The sequence below is a fragment of the Salvelinus sp. IW2-2015 genome, linkage group LG22, assembly GCF_002910315.2.
Source record: "Salvelinus sp. IW2-2015 linkage group LG22, ASM291031v2, whole genome shotgun sequence".
In the NCBI taxonomy this organism is placed as follows: Eukaryota; Metazoa; Chordata; class Actinopteri; order Salmoniformes; family Salmonidae; genus Salvelinus; species Salvelinus sp. IW2-2015.
The window spans coordinates 4,239,571-4,258,227 of NC_036862.1; the positions used below are offsets into that span (position 1 = coordinate 4,239,571).

The 18,657-nt window shown below is 39.9% G+C and overlaps 1 protein-coding gene across 2 annotated transcripts; it reads left to right on the forward strand.

The window, feature by feature from the left end:
- The first annotated feature begins 2,512 nt into the window (after positions 1–2,512).
- LOC111982617 (uncharacterized) lies at positions 2,513–8,662 on the forward strand. Of its 2 annotated transcripts, XM_024014209.2 has the most exons (12): positions 2,513–2,681; positions 2,825–3,148; positions 3,333–3,368; positions 3,589–3,639; positions 3,800–3,907; positions 4,051–4,075; positions 4,189–4,232; positions 4,337–4,387; positions 4,486–4,598; positions 4,908–5,023; positions 5,592–5,778; positions 5,882–8,662. In XM_024014209.2, exons 1-12 carry the CDS (start codon positions 2,633–2,635, stop codon positions 5,960–5,962), a joined length of 1,185 nt encoding a protein of 394 aa, XP_023869977.1. In that variant the 5' UTR covers positions 2,513–2,632; the 3' UTR covers positions 5,963–8,662. The 2 variants fall into 2 exon arrangements, with proteins under 2 accessions (XP_023869977.1, XP_023869978.1); XM_024014210.2 differs by lacking the exon at positions 4,337–4,387.
- Positions 8,663–18,657: the final 9,995 nt, after the last annotated feature.

The window sequence follows — 18,657 nt, forward strand, 5'->3', positions numbered from 1 at the left end:
GAGTATATGTACAGTGCATATCACATATGATGGATGAATAGCACAAATTCATATAATACCTTGCAGTCTTCAATGCTACTTCTTCCTGTGTAGTGGTTGTACTGTCCTGCCGGGCATCTCCTTGGTGCAGACACATTTCCAAGACAGCTATAACGAAAATCATATAGCATTTTCTAACCTTTTACTTAACTTATTGACTTTTTTGACACTTAAATAATAAGTATCTGCTTATGTCTTATGAACAGAACAGTACAATGGAAGCTGACACATTGAGTTACTGAAAGAATAAAGGTTGTCCGGTACTCACAAATATCCTGAGGGACACTCCACACAGAGTTCTGCTGAAAAGTAGGTTCCCYCAGGACATGGGCTACGCTGTTGCTCAACACTGAGGCCCAAATCAGGATTCACTTCCACGAGACCTACATGAATGAATGTCAGAGACAAAAAAAACATAATTCACTCATAAGTTTGTCTCGTTACAAAGTCATTATTTACTGAATTATTACTGTTACTGAATTATTATTTTTAAGTGATAAATGTATTGCACAGTACCCTGTATATCAAGTGAGGGAGCTTTTTAGTGAACACAAGTATTACATGTAAAGTACTACAATATATAAAACAACTTGAGAAAATACCTGAAGCAARGGCAGGTTGTTTCAGTAGAGGATTGATCCATAATGCTGAGAGACCCAACAGAAGAGACCCAACACTATACAACTTATACATTCTTAGAAAATGTCAAATAAATTCCACATTGTCCCGTTAACCTGTATCTCTGTTCGCCCAGTGTACTCAAARGGRTATGAGGCCRTTTGAKCCAAAGGATGAAACTGAGACCTCAGTCATTGAAAGTGAAATGTGAACCATGATGCAACCTGATTCCAAGGAGCCTCCTGGTCAGTCATATAATGGTATTCAACGTGCTCTCCTGTTACCTTGCACTTTCAAAGTGAATGCAATGCGTCTAGAAAGCTATGCCAGTCAAGGCCTCTTTTTCGATCTGGACTGATTCTTCTTGAGGAGGGAATCAAGGATTCCCGATGACAGCGTATGAAAACTAAAAAGTCTTGTTTCAAGAAAGTTGATGCCAATAATCAATCAAATTAAGTTCTGTGTGCACGGGTTTCTTTCTGATATTATGCAACGCCTGTCACAGTGTGGAATATCATCCGTGACAACCCCGGTAACCTACACCCCCAGGACGATCCTAAAATGAACCACAGCTTAAGTGTAAAGGCGAGGTGAAAAAGTGGGTAATGAATTACTGTTTATTAACGCAGTTCAGACTCAGACATGCAATCATCCTCTTCCTCACCAGGCATTGGAACAAACGCAGTGACAAAAACTGCAATAGGTTTATCAATAGTTGATGCACCAAGCCGGGCGACTTGGGCACAATGTTTCATTTGTTTTGGTGCTTCGAAAAAGCCTCGTTTTCCCTCTCCCTACTTTCCAACAGCACAAACAAACAGACAGCCAAAATACAACCTACACAGCAACACTTAAATGAAAGGATCGATTTGGTTGTGGGCTGAAAATGTAAATAGACATTTGAGTGTTACTATCAGCCTAATGCAGCAGCAAATGTAGTGTGTCTAGAGTTTGTGTATTTTGTCCCCGACACACTCAATAAAACACTGTTAAAATACTGTATGCATGGGTTTGATCTTTTTGATATCATGCTGGTGTTGATAGGTGATTTGAGTTGAGGTTGTGTACAACAGAACAACCCTAAATACCACTCATAGGTTGACAGTATACTGTATAACTGTGCAAAGTACCAAACATCAAGTCAGAAGAGAACAACGTTAGACTGACAAAATATAATTATTCAACATTTTGTTACATGATGCATTCTTCTTTTTCTTGTGGTAAATGAATGTAGGATGTTTCCTGTTTGTCTCTCACTCCCCAGCAGAGGGTGAATTGCTGTGCAAATCTATAGCTGCAGTCGTGCAATGCAGGCGTTAACACAAAGCCTACTATTGTTTGTGAGTATCAAGAAGTAGACATTGTAAGTCACAGTACTACAAGGCTACATGAATGACTTTTAAAAATGGTCTAGTTTTGTCATGTTTTAGGTGGTATTAATAAAGCTCACAAAAATACTTTAGATATTTAACCATTTAGTACATGTACTTTACATTTAAATATCTGTGTTAACAGCTACATACAGTACATAAAGTATCCAAACAAAACTGTAATTGGATATAATGTGGAATGTATACATTAACATTACATCAATAAGTACTTTACTCAAAGAAAAAGTTGTAAAAGATCTCTAGCAACGAATTACCATTAAAATACATTTTAAAAAACATGGGTATACTCGAAAACACCACACGAATGCAATTGCATTTCAGTATGCGTATTAAAATGTTTCCTATGGATCTTTCCATTACCCAAATCTACAAAAGCAGATGTTTGAATGGAAAGTTAAGAACACTTTTATCAGGCATCCTGTTGAACACCACTTCCTGTACCTTCTACCTGGTGCATACTGCAATATGATGGCACAACCAACTGTGACACCAATGGTGCAAGTGTATTTTTTAATCAAGCAAATTCCGAGAGCTAACCTATTCATATAGTTGAAACATAGGGGATCTGGACAAATTTGAACAGGATGCTAATTTTAGCCCATTTGCCATTGCTGCTTCTTTTGGGAAACCAAGGTAAAATAAATCCCTCTACGTTTTACTTGATGTGTTTTCGGTTTCTGGCACAAGGATGATCAAATGTCCTCAAGCTATATATTTATATCCAAGGCCTACTGACTGAAGAATCGTTGCCTCAATTTATGCCTTTTTCATTACAGATTCAGTAACCTGTATCGACCTGGAGAAACAGCATGAAGTCATCTATGCAGCAGTTGGAGAACCTCTAGTATTGAACTGCATCTACAACTGTTCATCTGGATTTGTCCGTGGCCACTGGATCAAACTCCCAGACTGTCCTCATTGTCCTAGGCCAAGGGAAACAAAAAATAGTACAACGAATGGTGACCTCTGCACACTACCATTGTATTTTCCACATCTGTCCACGGAAGATTTTCGGTACAACTACACCTGCTTTTCTGAAGATCACGAAAGCAAACATTTATCACGCAAGATAGAGGTTTTGGTATCACTGCAGGCACAAGGTAGACAAAAACTAGTTGAAATGACCCCTACTGTACACTGTAGTTCTTACAGCATGTGCATTCTACCTCTAAAAACAAATTGTGTTCAAATTAATTACCTTAATTCTGTTCAAAAGTGAATACATTTATACATCAGTAATTACTGGATAATTGTTTTAAATGATATTGTCTTTTCTTTTGCCAGGTCGACGTAGTGCCCCGGCCACAACGGTCAATACTGGTAAGTCTCAAAGGAGAATCTGTTACTGAGACTTTGGTCAAAAGAAGTTCACTATATAGGGAATAGGGTGCCATTTGAGACGCAGCCTAAATCTCATTTTCTGTAATAGTCTAATTTAATTGCTCTGAGGCTGTTGAATGACATAGGCACAAAATAATCTCAAACCATCAAATTTCACTAGCTTAATTGATCCTGATGTCTACCATTTTCTGTGTTTTAGATGTATCGGTGACAGCGTTGAGTAACCACGAAGACTCAATAATAGATCATGGTGAGACAAAATGCTGCTAATCCACTCCTTAAAAAGAAATTGTGAAACATGTTTAAATGTATTGCAAACAACAAAAGTAACCCCCCGTTTGAGGCAATGACGAATGAGTTGCAAACTGAGATTCAATAATAATATTGTCTCTGTGCTGTCTTCAATACAGAGGAATTCACAGTTGTCAAAGTGTTGGCAACAGTGACAGTTATTGTGGCTGCTGTGTTGGCAGCCGTGGCTGTCTACTTATGTATGAGCCGCAATCGATATTGCAAAGGTGCGTATACGCGTTGTAAATTCAATTATGAACGCCCAGTTTCTGAATCTGAATGTTGTAAAATATGATCACTACTTTCCAAAGTTGTTATTAATTAATAACTACAGTAATATTTAATTAATGCGATTTCTTGTGTATTTCAGGAAAACCTGCTGTTATCGGTACAGGGTATGTTTTTTTCATACAATGTGGCATGTTTGCTAAGGCATTTTAACACACTTTTCATTGGCAATTATTATGTGGACTTCCTATGTGGAATTTGTTCATTGGTCTTTTATCAGCACAACATCAAGAGAAGGATCTAGTGTTGGAAGGCCGACAACAGGTAAATATTTGTTTAATATTACGACATTTCTGAAACAACCAGATCACTCAATGTTGTAATTCTAATAGGTTACTTAATATAATATAAGATGACTTATCTTATAGGTGCATGCTTAACTAATTGTGAGAGAGTGGCACTGAGAATAACTCCAGCTGGTAAGCTAATGGAATGTACCATTCATTTCAGTTGCTAAGCTGGGTGTATTCTAAGAAAATCTACTGTACAAAACATTGCATTTCCTGTTTTGACCCAGATTGCCAGAGTGATCATGAGGTTCCTTATGCTGACATAATGATTACTATGCGAGGGGCCAGCACACCTGAGCTCACACAGATCTCCTACCTGGCACCGGGGGACCATAGAGAGGTGAGGATTGGAAACTATCGCTTTGTGGGTTCTGTGTGAAATGGAAAGCGCTCTACAAATAAAATGTATTATCTATTATTATTATTATTATTATAACTTCTACAACACCACACAGCATTATTTTACATCAACACCACCATACGTCACCATATGTGACCATATTACTGACATTCACCATATTCAACGTAATATGTCAGTGGAGGTTGTGTAATGGCTATTATTGGCTAATGCAGCCACAGTCACGGGTTGAGACTTTATTTGAATCTCACCTGAAATGGAATCCTGTGTGTTTCATGTCCCCCCCTGCAGAGGTGGAGAGAAGAGGCAGGCCCTGAAGCTAGGTCCCACCTGCAGGCCTCCCGCTCAGCTGATAGACTGCATGTCCAGCCCCGAGAGGTCTCCAGGAAGATGAGCACAAACTCTGAGTACGCTGTCATCACCTACTCTTAACCATTGCGGCTGGAGATGATAAAAGAGGGAATAAGAGAGAGCAAGTGAGAAATGACTGTCACTGTACTTATATTATTCATCCTTGGCTGTTTTGTTTGCATGTTTTTAACTGTAGCAAGTTGTTTCTATAACTTTCATCCAATAAAGTCAAACTTTTGTGTCGTGGTGTGGTTTCATGTGTCATTTGGTATCTCACTCAGTTTGAACCTCTTTGGTTGCCGTAGTTAGAGCCTTGTTTCCTAGCAACAAGCATCAACACTCTGGCATCAACTGTTGCTGATGCAAAACAAACGTTTTGCGAAACTGTTTGAGGCCAAAAACATTAGCTAAAGGTAATGTCATGTTCAATGATATCTGTATTTCTCCATGCAGCAGCCTCCTGCTAGCACTGCATCCAATCGTACACTGCAGAACGTTAGCTAACGTTAATTAATCTCACAACATTAGTTAGTTCTTACCGGGATAAAGTTGACAAAATAAATACATTTTAAAAGTAATATCAAAGCAAGTAACGCAGATATTCTTTATCTGTCCAAATTCCAGTGACGCGTTAGCAGACCTGTGTTTGACCAAGGAAGATGTCTGCCTTTCTCAAACACTCACCTTCGGCTTCCACGTGGGTTTGGCAATATCTTGGAGGGGTTGGCTCGAGAGGTCCTGCGAGACCAGCCCAAGAACATCCCCACTTTTGCTGCATTTTACTTCCCCGCTCTTCTCAAAGAAAGAGAAGGTAGCTATATTTTTGGCCATATTATACCAATAATGAATGGACAGACAGAATGAAACTGTACTTTGATGTTAACTTATTAGACCCTCTGTCATTTTCTCTTTAGAGAGTGGCTTGGACCGTGCAGAGTGGTGTGCCAGGCTTGAGGACAGATTCTACGATGTCAACTTTCTTTCTTTCTAAATAGTCATTCTGTATTAAACGAGAAAAGTACATTTCCTGAAGAAAATGTGGTTGTGCTTGTTTTAAAGTATTTGTGGTTTTGAAATAAGTACTAGTAGTGGCAGTGACTGATTATAGTTGAAGGGGGGAAAAGTAGGTAGATGTAAAAAAAAAAAAAAGATTGATTATTTGGCTGATTGATACATGTATTGGATAGGATAGCTTGAACATTTGAAAGTTGGATTGGTACCTCTAGCTTGAATGGTTCAAGAGTCACTGTTGGTGTGTTCTTATGCTAATTTGTATAGTCGTAGTTGATCAACGTTTTTAAGAATTTGAAGTTAGGATAGCCTGCACATGAGAACGTTGGTTTTGGTGCCGTTAGCTTGAACGGTTCAACAGTTACTGTTTCTGAGTTATTTCATACTAATAATGAAAATGTTTATAGAAATAGTTGACAATGATTTAAAATCATTTTAAGTTAGAATAGCCTGAACATGTAAAAGTTGGATTGGTGTCTCTAGCTTGAACAGTTCCAGAGTTACAATTGGTACGTTCATTTATGCTAATGTTTGCACATTTATATGATTTTACGTTTTTAAGAATTGGAAGTTAGGATAGCCCAAACATGTGATAGTTGGTTTAGTTTCTCTAGCTTGAACGGTTCCAGATTTACTGTTGGTGAGTTATTTTATGCTAATTATAGAAATGTATATAGTTATAGTTGATACAAGTTTTTAAGAATTGAAAGTTAGGATAGCCTGAACATGTGATAGTTGGTTTGATGTCTAGCTTGAACGGTTCAAGAGTTTATGTTGGTGAGTTATTTTATGCTAATGTATGCCAATTTATGTGCTTATAGTTAATAAAGATTTTAGATAATTTGAAGTTAGGATAGCCTGAACGTTTTAAAGTTGGTTTTGTAACTTAATTAACATAGGAGCTGGACCATTGTGAATATCAACCACTATTCCTCTGGTTCTCATTCAAATTTATGCAACGTTTAAAGGTTATAGTTCCAAAAGTTACATAGTATCGAATATCTTTGGCAAGCACTCTAAGTTGGGCCAGTCTGAACATCTCAACATTGGTTTGGTGTTGATAGCTTAAACAGTGTAGGAGATAGGTCTAGATTTGTATAATTCTTTTACCATTCAAGTCTATGGGCCTTTTTTGCCATTAAAATGCATTGGGTGCTCATTGAATTATTGTTGTAGTTCAAAAAGTATAAATGCTATCAAAAATATTATCTCAAGCAATCCAACTTGGGGCAGTCTGGACATTTGGAAGTTGGTTTTGTGTTGATAGCTTAAATCGTTTAAGCTCTTGAGCAGGCTAAATCAATCATATAATAGTATGAGTATGTAAGATATCTAGAGTTGTTCTTTGCGTTGCAAGTATACCTAAATATGATACTGCCGGGCCTTGAATGTTAAATATTTTCTTGCAATATCAATATATCATGCTAAATTGTCTATATTCTGCTTAAAACGGGAACTCACTGAATCAAGTCAACACCAATCCAGCCGATGCATCTCTGAAGATATCTGAGTGAGTCTCATCTCAGTACATTATCTACACCCAAGGAGAGGGACAGCATCAGACTGCTTTTTTTTCACATATTTAATTGAAAGAAGAGGACAAGAGAGACCAAGAAAAGTCTTATGGAGAAAATAAATTAGGCTCAATTGCCGTGTTGTTTTATTGCTTGTTACCATAAGGGTTTTTGCCATAGTGAGAAAAACAATTCATGATGAATGAACAGGTTCATACGTTGCTTTTGGTTAGCAAAGGCACACAAAAACCTTGTGGAAAATATAGATAAGGAAAGGCAATATGTTCATCATGGTGTCCTGACAGGACACCAATGTGTTGTTCCACGAAAATAGTGCTTTTTGCTTCCCTATTTTAAGTAGAAATAGAAATTGTGCACCAATATTACATTTTAAAAGCCTGTTATACAGTATTAAATTAAGTTCCCTTTAATATAGAACACGTGGAGAATTCAATAAATCTGTTTTTTTATATGAGTAAATCCTTGCTAAAGATGCAAAATTCAGCATTTTGAAAACTCTGTCAACCCTGTGTCACTTCTAGGAAGTTTTAACCCACTTAATCCCAAAATGTTTCCTTTTTCGCCATCATTGTAAATAGTTAGTTATTGTTATTGTGTTTCTTTGACAGTCATTTCTGAAGATGATTATTTATTTCATGTGGTTAATGATTCGTTTACACCTGTCCCTACTTTTAAGGTCAACCATGTTATGTGAACTGAACTCTTGTTTTAATATGGTGAAACCATTCCTTTTAAAATATATATTTTTAAAGAAACATTAAACATGAGTGTAATCATAGTGTAAAAGCAGGTGCACTGGTTCTACTGTTTTGTGGCATTTTGTGGTGTTTTGTGGTTGAAAACTGAGCGGGTCGAGCATAACACGTCAACCCTGTTACCCACAGTGTCACGTTCTGACCTTTATTTCCTTTGTTTTGTCTTTATTTAGTATGGTCAGGGCGTGAGTTGGGGTGGGCAGTCTATGTTTGTATTTCTATGTTTTCCTATTTCTGTGTTTGGCCTGATATGGTTCTCAATCAGAGGCAGGTGTTTTGTGTTGTCTCTGATTGGGAACCATATTTAGGTAGCCTGTTTTGTGGGTGGTTGTTTTCAGTCTTTGTGTGTCTGCACCAGATAGAACTGTTTCGGTTGTCACTTTTGTTGTTTTTTATTTTGAGTGTTCACCTTTATTAAAACAAGATGAACAATTACCACGCTGCGCATTGGTCCTCTGATCCTTCTAAATGATCCTCCTCGGTCGAGGAGGAAGACGACAGCCGTTACACACAGATTGACAGGCAAGAAATGTTTTGAAATTTAAAATGTTTTTGTAAAGCTTGCATTCAATTGCTACTCCCTGTTGCACACAGGCCAAATTACACATCTCCAAAAGACACCAAATTGGTGGAACGACACAAATATTATAGGCCTAAAATAATCCTCTCAATTCCTGAAAGGAAAAGACTGACATGAAATCATCACTCCCAAGAACTACATCAGTCACCTCCCCACAGTATTTGCTGCAAATGAGAAAGGTTGAGGTACATTCATTAGCTTTGGGAAAAGTCTGGAAAAGGTCTGGGTTTTTATGAAATAGGCAAGCACCCTGATATTCTACTAAATTATTACGGGAGCCACAATGTGCACAACCGCAGTAAGAGACCAGTCTGAGTCAGAAGATGATGAAGAGACCATTGTCAAAGGAGTCAGGATGTATAAGGACCGAGATGTAGATTACTAGAGAGAACATTGACATTCAGTACATTTGAATACTTATTTTATTATACCCATAATTTGTATCATTATTTATGAATTCTCAGAAAAAAAGGGTGAGCTGACTGAATCTCAAACAAAACATGAAACTGGTAATATTGAGCCAGTTGGGATTCCATCTCCCACAAACTCAAACCTTGATGTCTCTGAAGATGTGCAGGGAACTGAAAGTCAAGGAAAAGATTACATGGACAATGTCACAGATAAAGATGATATTTCGATGCAAATAGATCCCTCAGAGGTGTCAGACAATAAACTCACAGATATGGATGCAGACGCTGAAGAACAGAGTAAGTAAAGGAAGAGACAAAAGAGCTGACAAAGTGGTATGCAAATCTGATTTTATCTGTAAATTGACACATTTGAGCCCAGTGAGGAGGTTTCACTCGGTGAACTTTCAAATGTGGAGTGTGCAATCTAAGTGTCACATGATCTGTCATATGATCTCAGTATATATACACCTGTTCTGAAAGACCCCAGAGTCTGCAACACCCCTAACCTGCCAAGAGAGGGCCGGACACCAAAACTCACGGACCAGGCAAAGAGGGAATTAATCAGAGGCAACAAAGAGACCAAAGATAATCCTGAAGGAGCTGCAAAGCTCCACAGTGGAGATTGGAGTATCTGTCCATAGGACCACTTTAAGCCGTACACTCCACAGAGCTGGGCATTACGGAAGAGTGGCCAGAAAAAAAGCCATTGCTTAAAGGAAAAATTAGCAAACATTGTGTTCGCCAAAAGGCATGTGGGAGACTCTGGTCAGATGAGACTAAATTTAGATTTTTGTCCATTAAAAAAAAAGGCTATGTCTGGTGCAAACCCAACACCTCTCATCGCCCCGAGAACACCATCCCCACAGTGAAGTACGGTGGTGGCAGCATCATAATCTGAGGATGTTTTTTATCGTCAGGGACTGGGAAACTGGTCAGAATTGAAGGAATGGTGGTTGGCGCTAAATACAGGGGATTTCTTGATGGAAACCTGTTTCAGTCTTCCAGAGATTTGAGACTGGGACGGAGGTTCACCTTCCAGCAGGACAATGACCGTAAGCATACTGATAAAGCAACACTCGAGTGGTTTAAGGGGAAACATTTAAATGTCTTGGAATGGCCTAGTCAAAGCCCAGACCTCAATCCGATGTAGAATCTGTGGTATGACTTAAAGATTGCTGTACACCAGTGGAACCCATCCATCTTGAAGGAGCTGGAGCAGTTTTGCCTTGAAGAATGGGCAAGAATTCTAGTGGCTAGATGTGCCAAGCTTATAGAGACATACCCCAAGAGACTTGCAGCTGTAATTGCTGCAAAAGGTGGCTCTACAAAATATTGACTTTGAGGGGGGTGAATAGTTATGCACGCTCAAGTTTTCAGTTTTTTTTGTCTTATTTCTTGTTTGTTTCACAATAAAAAATATTTTGCATCTTTAAAGTGGTAGGCATGTTGTGTAAATCAACATGTTGTGTAAATCAAATGATACAAACCCCCCAAAATCTATTTTAATTCCAGGTTGTAAGGCAACGAAATAGGAAAAATGCCAAGGGGGGTGAATACTTTCGCACCACTGTATGTGCTGAAGAACTGAGAGGGACAAAAGAGTGCGAGGAACAAGGCACTGCAGAGGATGGCATCAGTGAAGGCTTCAAAGATCTCGCTGATGCTCAGGAGAGTTCAATATCGCTCAAGGTTGAAATCAGTGGACGATTATCACCACCCCAAACTGAATCCCCTGAACCTATTCTACAGGAAACAACTGACAATTCAGGGGGTGTTCCAGAAGAGGAAGGAATAGAGAATCTAATTGTTTCCACAACATATACTGGGGAAACGCTTGAAGTTGCACCCTGCATTGATGATGCCTCCAGAATCTTGTCAGATTATGGAAGTGTTTTAGGTGATGATAAAGAGCAAAAGGAGGAAAGTCTTGTTCAGATCCGCACTGAGGAGCTGCCTAAAACCCTTGAGGTCAAAATGTATGAACAACAGCCAGAGGAGGAAGGTTCGGGCGAGGCTTCAAAATGACCAGATGTTGTGTCTGAGGATGCTGAGGAAGAAACAGGCCTTGTTGGAGATGATACTCAAGACCCTGTTGAATCTAACACTGACATCAAAGGGGAAGCAGAGACAGTCACTGCTGAGGCTGAAGCTCAGATTAAGGCAATGTAGCATGAGGCTGCTGATATAGACATGGAAGAAGATTACAAATCTGATTCAAGTAACGAGGATGAGGAGAAGCTGAGTGAGGTGAACGTCAGCACTCCTAATCAGCAGGCCTCTGAAATAGAGCAGAAACAAGAGGATGACACTGATCATGAGAACAAAGATCTAAATAAGAAGGAAATCGGTGAGGACATATCTCAGCAGGATTCTACAAAGATAGAAAATAAGCAAGAGAATGATGATCCTCACATCAATGATGATGACATGGAAATGGATGAAAAATACATTTTAAACACATATTGATACGATCCTTCAAAGATACAAGGAGAAGCTGGTCAGGAGAACAAGATTAGACCTGTAGAGCTGCAGCAAGAGGACGATGAGAAGGAGACAGGAGACACAGCTGAGCAACAGGAGGACGCAGTGGAGTACAGGGAAAGTGAACTTAAAGGACTTGGCAAATAGGATACAGACTAAGCTGATGACAACCCAGAGCACATGCCAGAAGGACAAATAAAGGACAGCGTGGACAAGACTTATGACCAGGTAAAGTTAAATGTTTTGATGATTTTTGGGAGGAATTTTTATGTACAGTACAGTCATTTACCCACTGTCTTTCACTATTTCATTTATCCATTGCAGGTTTTATATATTGTCACAGGTCAGTTTGGATTGGTCATAACGGCTAGATTGTCGTTGGGAAAATCCATGTAGCAAGCAGACATTTTATTGTTGCAAAATATATCACTTTGGTTATACAGTGTACGTATAAGTTTGGTCTGCAGTATAACCACACTTTTAATGGAAACATCTCCCCTAACAGACAGTATAGGCAGTATGCTAGCAGTAGCAGCTTATGCAGACTATTCACCTGGTTCAGAGACTCTAATGAACTCTAATGAAATGTGTCCTTTGCAGACTGCTCCTATTCCTGTCCCAAGTAGCTGTATTAAAAATAAACCCTTCAAGGACATCTCTGATCAACAACATCGCTCTGTATCTCTCCACTCCGGGTCTCCAGTGAGAGGTGATTGAAAATGCCCCAAAAATAGTTCCGCTTCCTCATGATGACATGTAGGGACTTTGAATGTCATCCATTCGCCTTAAGCAGACACATTTCAAGTAGGAGTCTTTTTTTGCACCCCCTTTTGCCCTCAGAACAGCCTCCATTTGTTGGGGCATGGACTCTACAAGGTGTCAAAAGCGTTCCACAGGGATGTTGACTCCAATGCTTCCCACAGTTGTGTCAAGTTGGCTGGATGTCCTTTGTGCGGTGGACCATTCTTGATACACACGGGAAACTGTTGAGTGTGAAAAACCCAGCAGCGTTGCAGTTCTTGACACGCTCAAACCGGTGCGCCTGGCACCTACTACCATACCCTGTTCAAAGGCACTTAAATCTTTTGTCTTGCCCATTCACCCCCCGAATGGCACACATACACAATCCGTGTCCTAATTGTCTTAAGGCTTAAAAATCCTTCTTTATCCTGTCCCCCCCCTTCATCTACACTGATTGAAGTGGATTTAACAAGTGACATCTATAAGAGATCATAGCTTTCACCTGGGTTCACCTGGTCAGTCTATGTCATCAACCTGGTCTCAGAGCATTTAATTGAATTCTGTACATAAATCCGAGACACTCCATTTAGTATGATATGTTACATTTAGTTTGCTATGTATTTAGAATGTCCATCACCCATTTCGTATGATATGTTACGAATTACAATTCGTATTATATGTTACGAATTTGCAAAACATACAATATGTTATGAATTTGCAAAACGTACTATAAGTTATAAATTTGCAAAATGTACAATATGGCTAACGTTAGCTAGGCTAGGGGTTAGAGGTTAAGGTTAGGGTTAAGTTTAGGAGGTAGGTTAAAGGGTTAAGATTAGGGTTAGGGGAAAGGTTTGCTAAAAGGGTTACGGTTAGGGGAAGGGTTAGCTAACATGCTAAGTAGTTGCAAAGTAACTAAAAAGTAGTAAGTAGTTGAAAAGCTGCTAATTAGCTAAAATGCTAAAGCTGTCTGTGATGATATTCGATCTCGCAACTTTGGGTTGCTAGACGTTCGCCTTAGACCATCCACCCCGACCAACCACCCTACTTTAGTTTTTGCCTTAAGTAACCATTTGTCTTATGTAACCATACCAAACGTAACATATCATACTAATTTGAGTTACCCTGATTTACATGTATTATCTTACGTCATGTAGGAGACCAGGCTGATGTCCTGGAAATAGTAGGTGTTCCTAATGTTTGTACACTCTATCTTGTGTCTAGCTTTTTTTTGAACAGGCTATATTCCCTTCTCTTTCCATTTGATGGGCTATGAATATGAATTTGGGCTAGGCTACGCTTTCATAATTTTATGCATGTTTGGCTTTCTCCAGATCAAACAACAAATTAATCTAACGGAGTTCCATCTAAAAAAACATAAGGTACCCAGGCGACTAATAATGAAAGAGAACAAACAATATCAATAGCCTATAGAAACATCTAATCAAATCAAATGTATTTATAAAGCCCTTCTTACATCAGCTGATATCTCAAAGTGCTGTACAGAAACCCAGCCTAAAACCCCAAACAGCAAGCAATGCAGGTGTAGAAGCACGGTGGCTAGGAAAAACTGAATAGAAAGGCCAGAACCTAGGAAGAAACCTAGAGAGGAACCAGGCTATGAGTCCTCTTCTGGCTGTGCTGGGTGGAGATTATAACAGAACATGGCCAAGATGTTCAAATGTTCATAAATGACCAGCAGGGTCAAATAATAATACAGTGGTTGTCGAGGGTGCAACAGGTCAGCACCTCAGGAGTAAATGTCAGTTGGCTTTTTATAGCCGATCATTCAGAACATCTCTACCACTCCTGCTGTCTCTAGAAAGTTGAAAACAGCAGGTCTGGGACAGGTAGCATGTCCGGTGAACAGGTCAGGGTTCCATAGCAGCAGGCAGAACAGTTGAAACTGGAGCAGCAGCACGGCCAGGTGGACTGGGGACAGCAAGGAGTCATCAGGCCAGGTAGTCCTGAGGCATGGTCCTAGGGCTCAGGTCCTCCGAGAGAGAGAAACAAAGAATTAGAGAGAGCATACTTAAATTCACACAGGACACTGGATAAGACAGGAGAAATACTCTAGATATAACAGACTGACCCTATCCCCCCGACACATAAACTACTGCAGCATAAATACTGGAGGCTGAGACAGGAGGAGTTAGGAGAAACTGTGGCCCCGTCCGACAATACCCCTGGACAGGGCCAAACAGGCAGGATATAACCCCACCCACTTTGCCAAAGCACATCCCCCATACCACTAGAGGGATATCTTCAACCACCAACCTACCATCCTGAGACAAGGCCGAGTATAGCCCACAAAGATCTCCGCCACGGCACAACCCAAGGGGGGGCGCCAACCCAGACAGGAAGATCACGTCAGTGACTCAACCCACTCAAGTGACGCACCCCTCCTAGGGACGGCATGGAAGAGCACCAGTAAGCCAGTGACTCAGCCCCTGTAATAGGGTTAGAGGCAGAGAATCCCAGTGGAGAGAGGGGAACCGGCCAGGCAGAGACAGCAAGGGCGGTTCGTTGCTCCAGTGCCTTTCCTTTCACCTTCACACTCCTGGGCCAGACTACACTCAATCATAGGACCTACTGAAGAGATGAGTCTTCAATAAAGACTTAAAAGTTGAGACTCCAGCTGTTTGCTTAGAAATTCTAGGGACAGTTAGGAAGCCTGCGTCTTGTGACCGTAGCGTACGTGTAGGTATGTACGGTAGGACCAAATCGGAAAGATAGGTAGGAGCAAGCCCATGTAATGCTTTGTAGGTTAGCAGTAAAACCTTGAAATCAGCCCTTGCCTTAACAGGAAGCCAGTGTAGAGAGGCTAGCACTAGAGTAATATGATCAAATTTTTTGATTCTAGTCAAGATTCTAGCAGCCGTGTTTAGCACTAACTGAAGTTTATCTGGTGCTTTATCCGGGTAGCCGTAAAGTAGAGAATTGCAGTAGTCTAACCTAGAAGTGACAAAAGCATGGATTAATGTTTCTGCATCATTTTTGTACAGAAAGTTTCAGATTTTTACAATGTTACATAGATAGAAAAAAGCTGTCCTTGAAACAGTCTTGATATGTTCGTCAAAAGAGAGATCACGGTCCAGAATAACGCCGAGGTCCTTCACAGTTTTATTTGAGACGACTGTACAACCATCAAGATTAGTTGTCAGATTCAACAGAAGATCTCTTTGTTTCTTGGGACCTAGAACAAGCATCTCTGTTTTGTCCGAGTTTAAAAGTAGAACATTTGCAGCCATCCACATCCTTATGTATGAAACAGGCTTCCATCGAGGGTAATTTTAGGGCTTCACCATGTTTCATTTTTTGTGGTAAGTATTGTTGGCAAGTTTAATCAAGTTTAAGCTTATTAAGAAAGAAATGATCCTTGCGGTGTGGACAAATCCCATCATGCGAGGTTGAAAACCAAATTGCCAATAAAATATCCTCCCTCTAGGCCTATCAAAAAAGCTTGAAGACAGTTAAAATGAACAACAGTAGCCTATTTTCCAAATATTATAATAGCCTAAGAAGGTGTTGTTCTAAAGTTGCCACTTTCAGAAAGAACAAGAATGAAAGTCGGAGTCTATAGGCCTAGACATAGACTAAAGGCCTAGACATAGACTAAAGGCCTAGACATAGACTAAAGGCCTAGACATAGACAATAGGCTAGAATAGACTAAAGATTACTGCACCTGTACATAGCCCATCTATAATTTAGCCAAACAACTACCTCTTTACCTACTGTATTATTTATTTATTTTGCCTCTTTGCACCCTTATTTTCTGTCTCTACTTTGCGCTTTCTTCCACTGCAAACAACCATTCCAGTGTTTAGTTTTTATTTTACTTGCTGTGTTGTATTTACTTCGCCACCATGGCCTTTTTATATTTTTATTATTTATACATATATTTGTGCCTTCACCTCCCTTATCTCACCTCACTTGCTCACATTGTATATAGACTTATTTTTTTTCACTGTATCATTGACTATTGTTTGTTTTACTCCATGTGTACTATGTGTTGTTGATGTGTCGAACTGCTTTGCTTTATCTTGGCCAGGTCGCAATTGTAAATGAGAACGTGTTCTCAATTTGCCTACCTGGTTAAATAAAGGTTAAATAAATAAAATAAATAAATAAATAAAAGGCCTAGACATAGATAAGCGACATGTATAGGCCTAGACATAGACTAAAGGCCTAGACATAGACTAAAGGCCTAGACATAGACTAAAGGCCTAGACATAGACTATAGGCCTAGACATAGACTATAGGCCTAGACATAGACTATAGGCCTAGACATAGACTATTCTCAGTCACAGCTTTATGACAGATTGAACAAACAATAGAGGAGGATGAGGCAAATAAAACAATTATTGTCCAGTTCTGAAGAATGTAGACTTTGCTTCTATCCATCCCATGATTTATAACCTAACGGCAAGACAGCCCGTTCCTCATCAGTTGCAGCTGTCACTTTGCTCAGTCATGTGGGTGCCACCTGTTCCTTGCTGAAGCTTCACCAGAAAGGAATATTCGAAAAGATTTGCATGCACTTAGCCTCAACCCAGACTTTCAACAACATCTTTTGTCATGATTTGTCCAGTTGTAGCATGCGATTTCTGTCTATAGCCCAACGGTGGTTTGACATCGCCCAACCCTAGTGCGTGTGTTTGTTTGTGCATAGCCTAATGTATATTGGATCTGAACTCTCAGTGCCATGTTCTGTTTGTTCTTGGTTATTCCAGTCTAAATGATCATTGAGCCCGAAACAAGATTTATGAGCTAATGTGAATTGCCTGATTTAGACTGTTCCCACTTGGCACAGACGTCAATTCAACATTTATTCCACTTTGGTTCAATGAAACAACGTGGATTCAACCAATGTGTTCTGAGTGGGTTGTCACCAATAACCCATTTGATATATTTGGGCCGATGTGGTCTTAGGCTGGGAGATAGGGAGGGTAGGATTTAGAGGGATGTTACCATGGAAACCTGCACCATCCTTTTCCCCTCTTGGTCTTATCAGGGAAGGTCTGGAAGACGGAGATGCACATGATGAACTACCTGTAGATGGTTTGCTCGACAATGCGAATTTGTGCATATGGCTGGTGGAAAATAAACGGAGAAAAGGGAGACCGGTTAGTTTGTATTCGTTGGATCACTGTATTTTGCAACTTAACTTATCTGCAGCATATCCATCCTTTCTCTATTTCTCGCCTTTAAATGTAGGCCATCTACTCTGACCTATACCAAATGTCTTGTCCGGTGACTTTGACCACTTTTTTTGCTTTTCTTTATTCCCAGGGACATTATGACTGATCTCTATCTGTAGGCAAAGGGCATTTTAGTCACTTTGTACTGTACTCATCCTTAAGTTGGCTTTGATAGATTAACAAGGTGACTGTTAATAACTCACACATACACATCACATGCATATCACACAAACACACACACGTCACAACCCAAACCAAACAGAATCGTACATTTCCAACATACATCTGGTGAGGAAAACAAACCGTAAGAAAATATATTGATTGTACGTTTCAGACCTTTAACTCAAAGCTGAAACAAAGCGTGACCAGGTGGATTTTTGAAAGATAACGTATTGACATAATGGGATGAAACAGGGGAGGCAGTCATGTAAGAGAGGAACACGGACACATGGATGTGTTTGCCGCTCTCCTCCCTGTCTCAGAGGCAATGAGCGAGGGCGGTGGTGGCAGCTGGGATCTGAACGATGGAAAGGGTTTTTAGTTCTCCCTCTAAGTGTGTACAACTGAGCAACAAAACCAGTACTACATGTACTGTCCATGTCTGTACATTGTGTGCGTGGTTTCTCTTGGGTTTTCCGGTTACACTTTACTTGGCATGTGCCAAATGGTACAGTATGTGGCGTGTGCCAAATGGCCAGACACCATGTGTTAAAGTGGACATAACTTACATTTATCACTTAAACGATTTTTGCAATGTGTGAGACCCTTAGATGATGACTTTGTCATATACTGTACTGAGGTCAGGTAAGTCTTTGAAGTGAGGGGTACAGTAGGTCTGTGGGAGCAGAGCAGGTTATCAACCTTAATGAGACTGGGAAGACAGACCACATGGTTTGTGTGCTCGCAGAGGGTTGTTTTGCTCTCTCTCTCTCTCTCTCTCACACACTCTATGCAAGCGTATACTAGGGAGTGTCT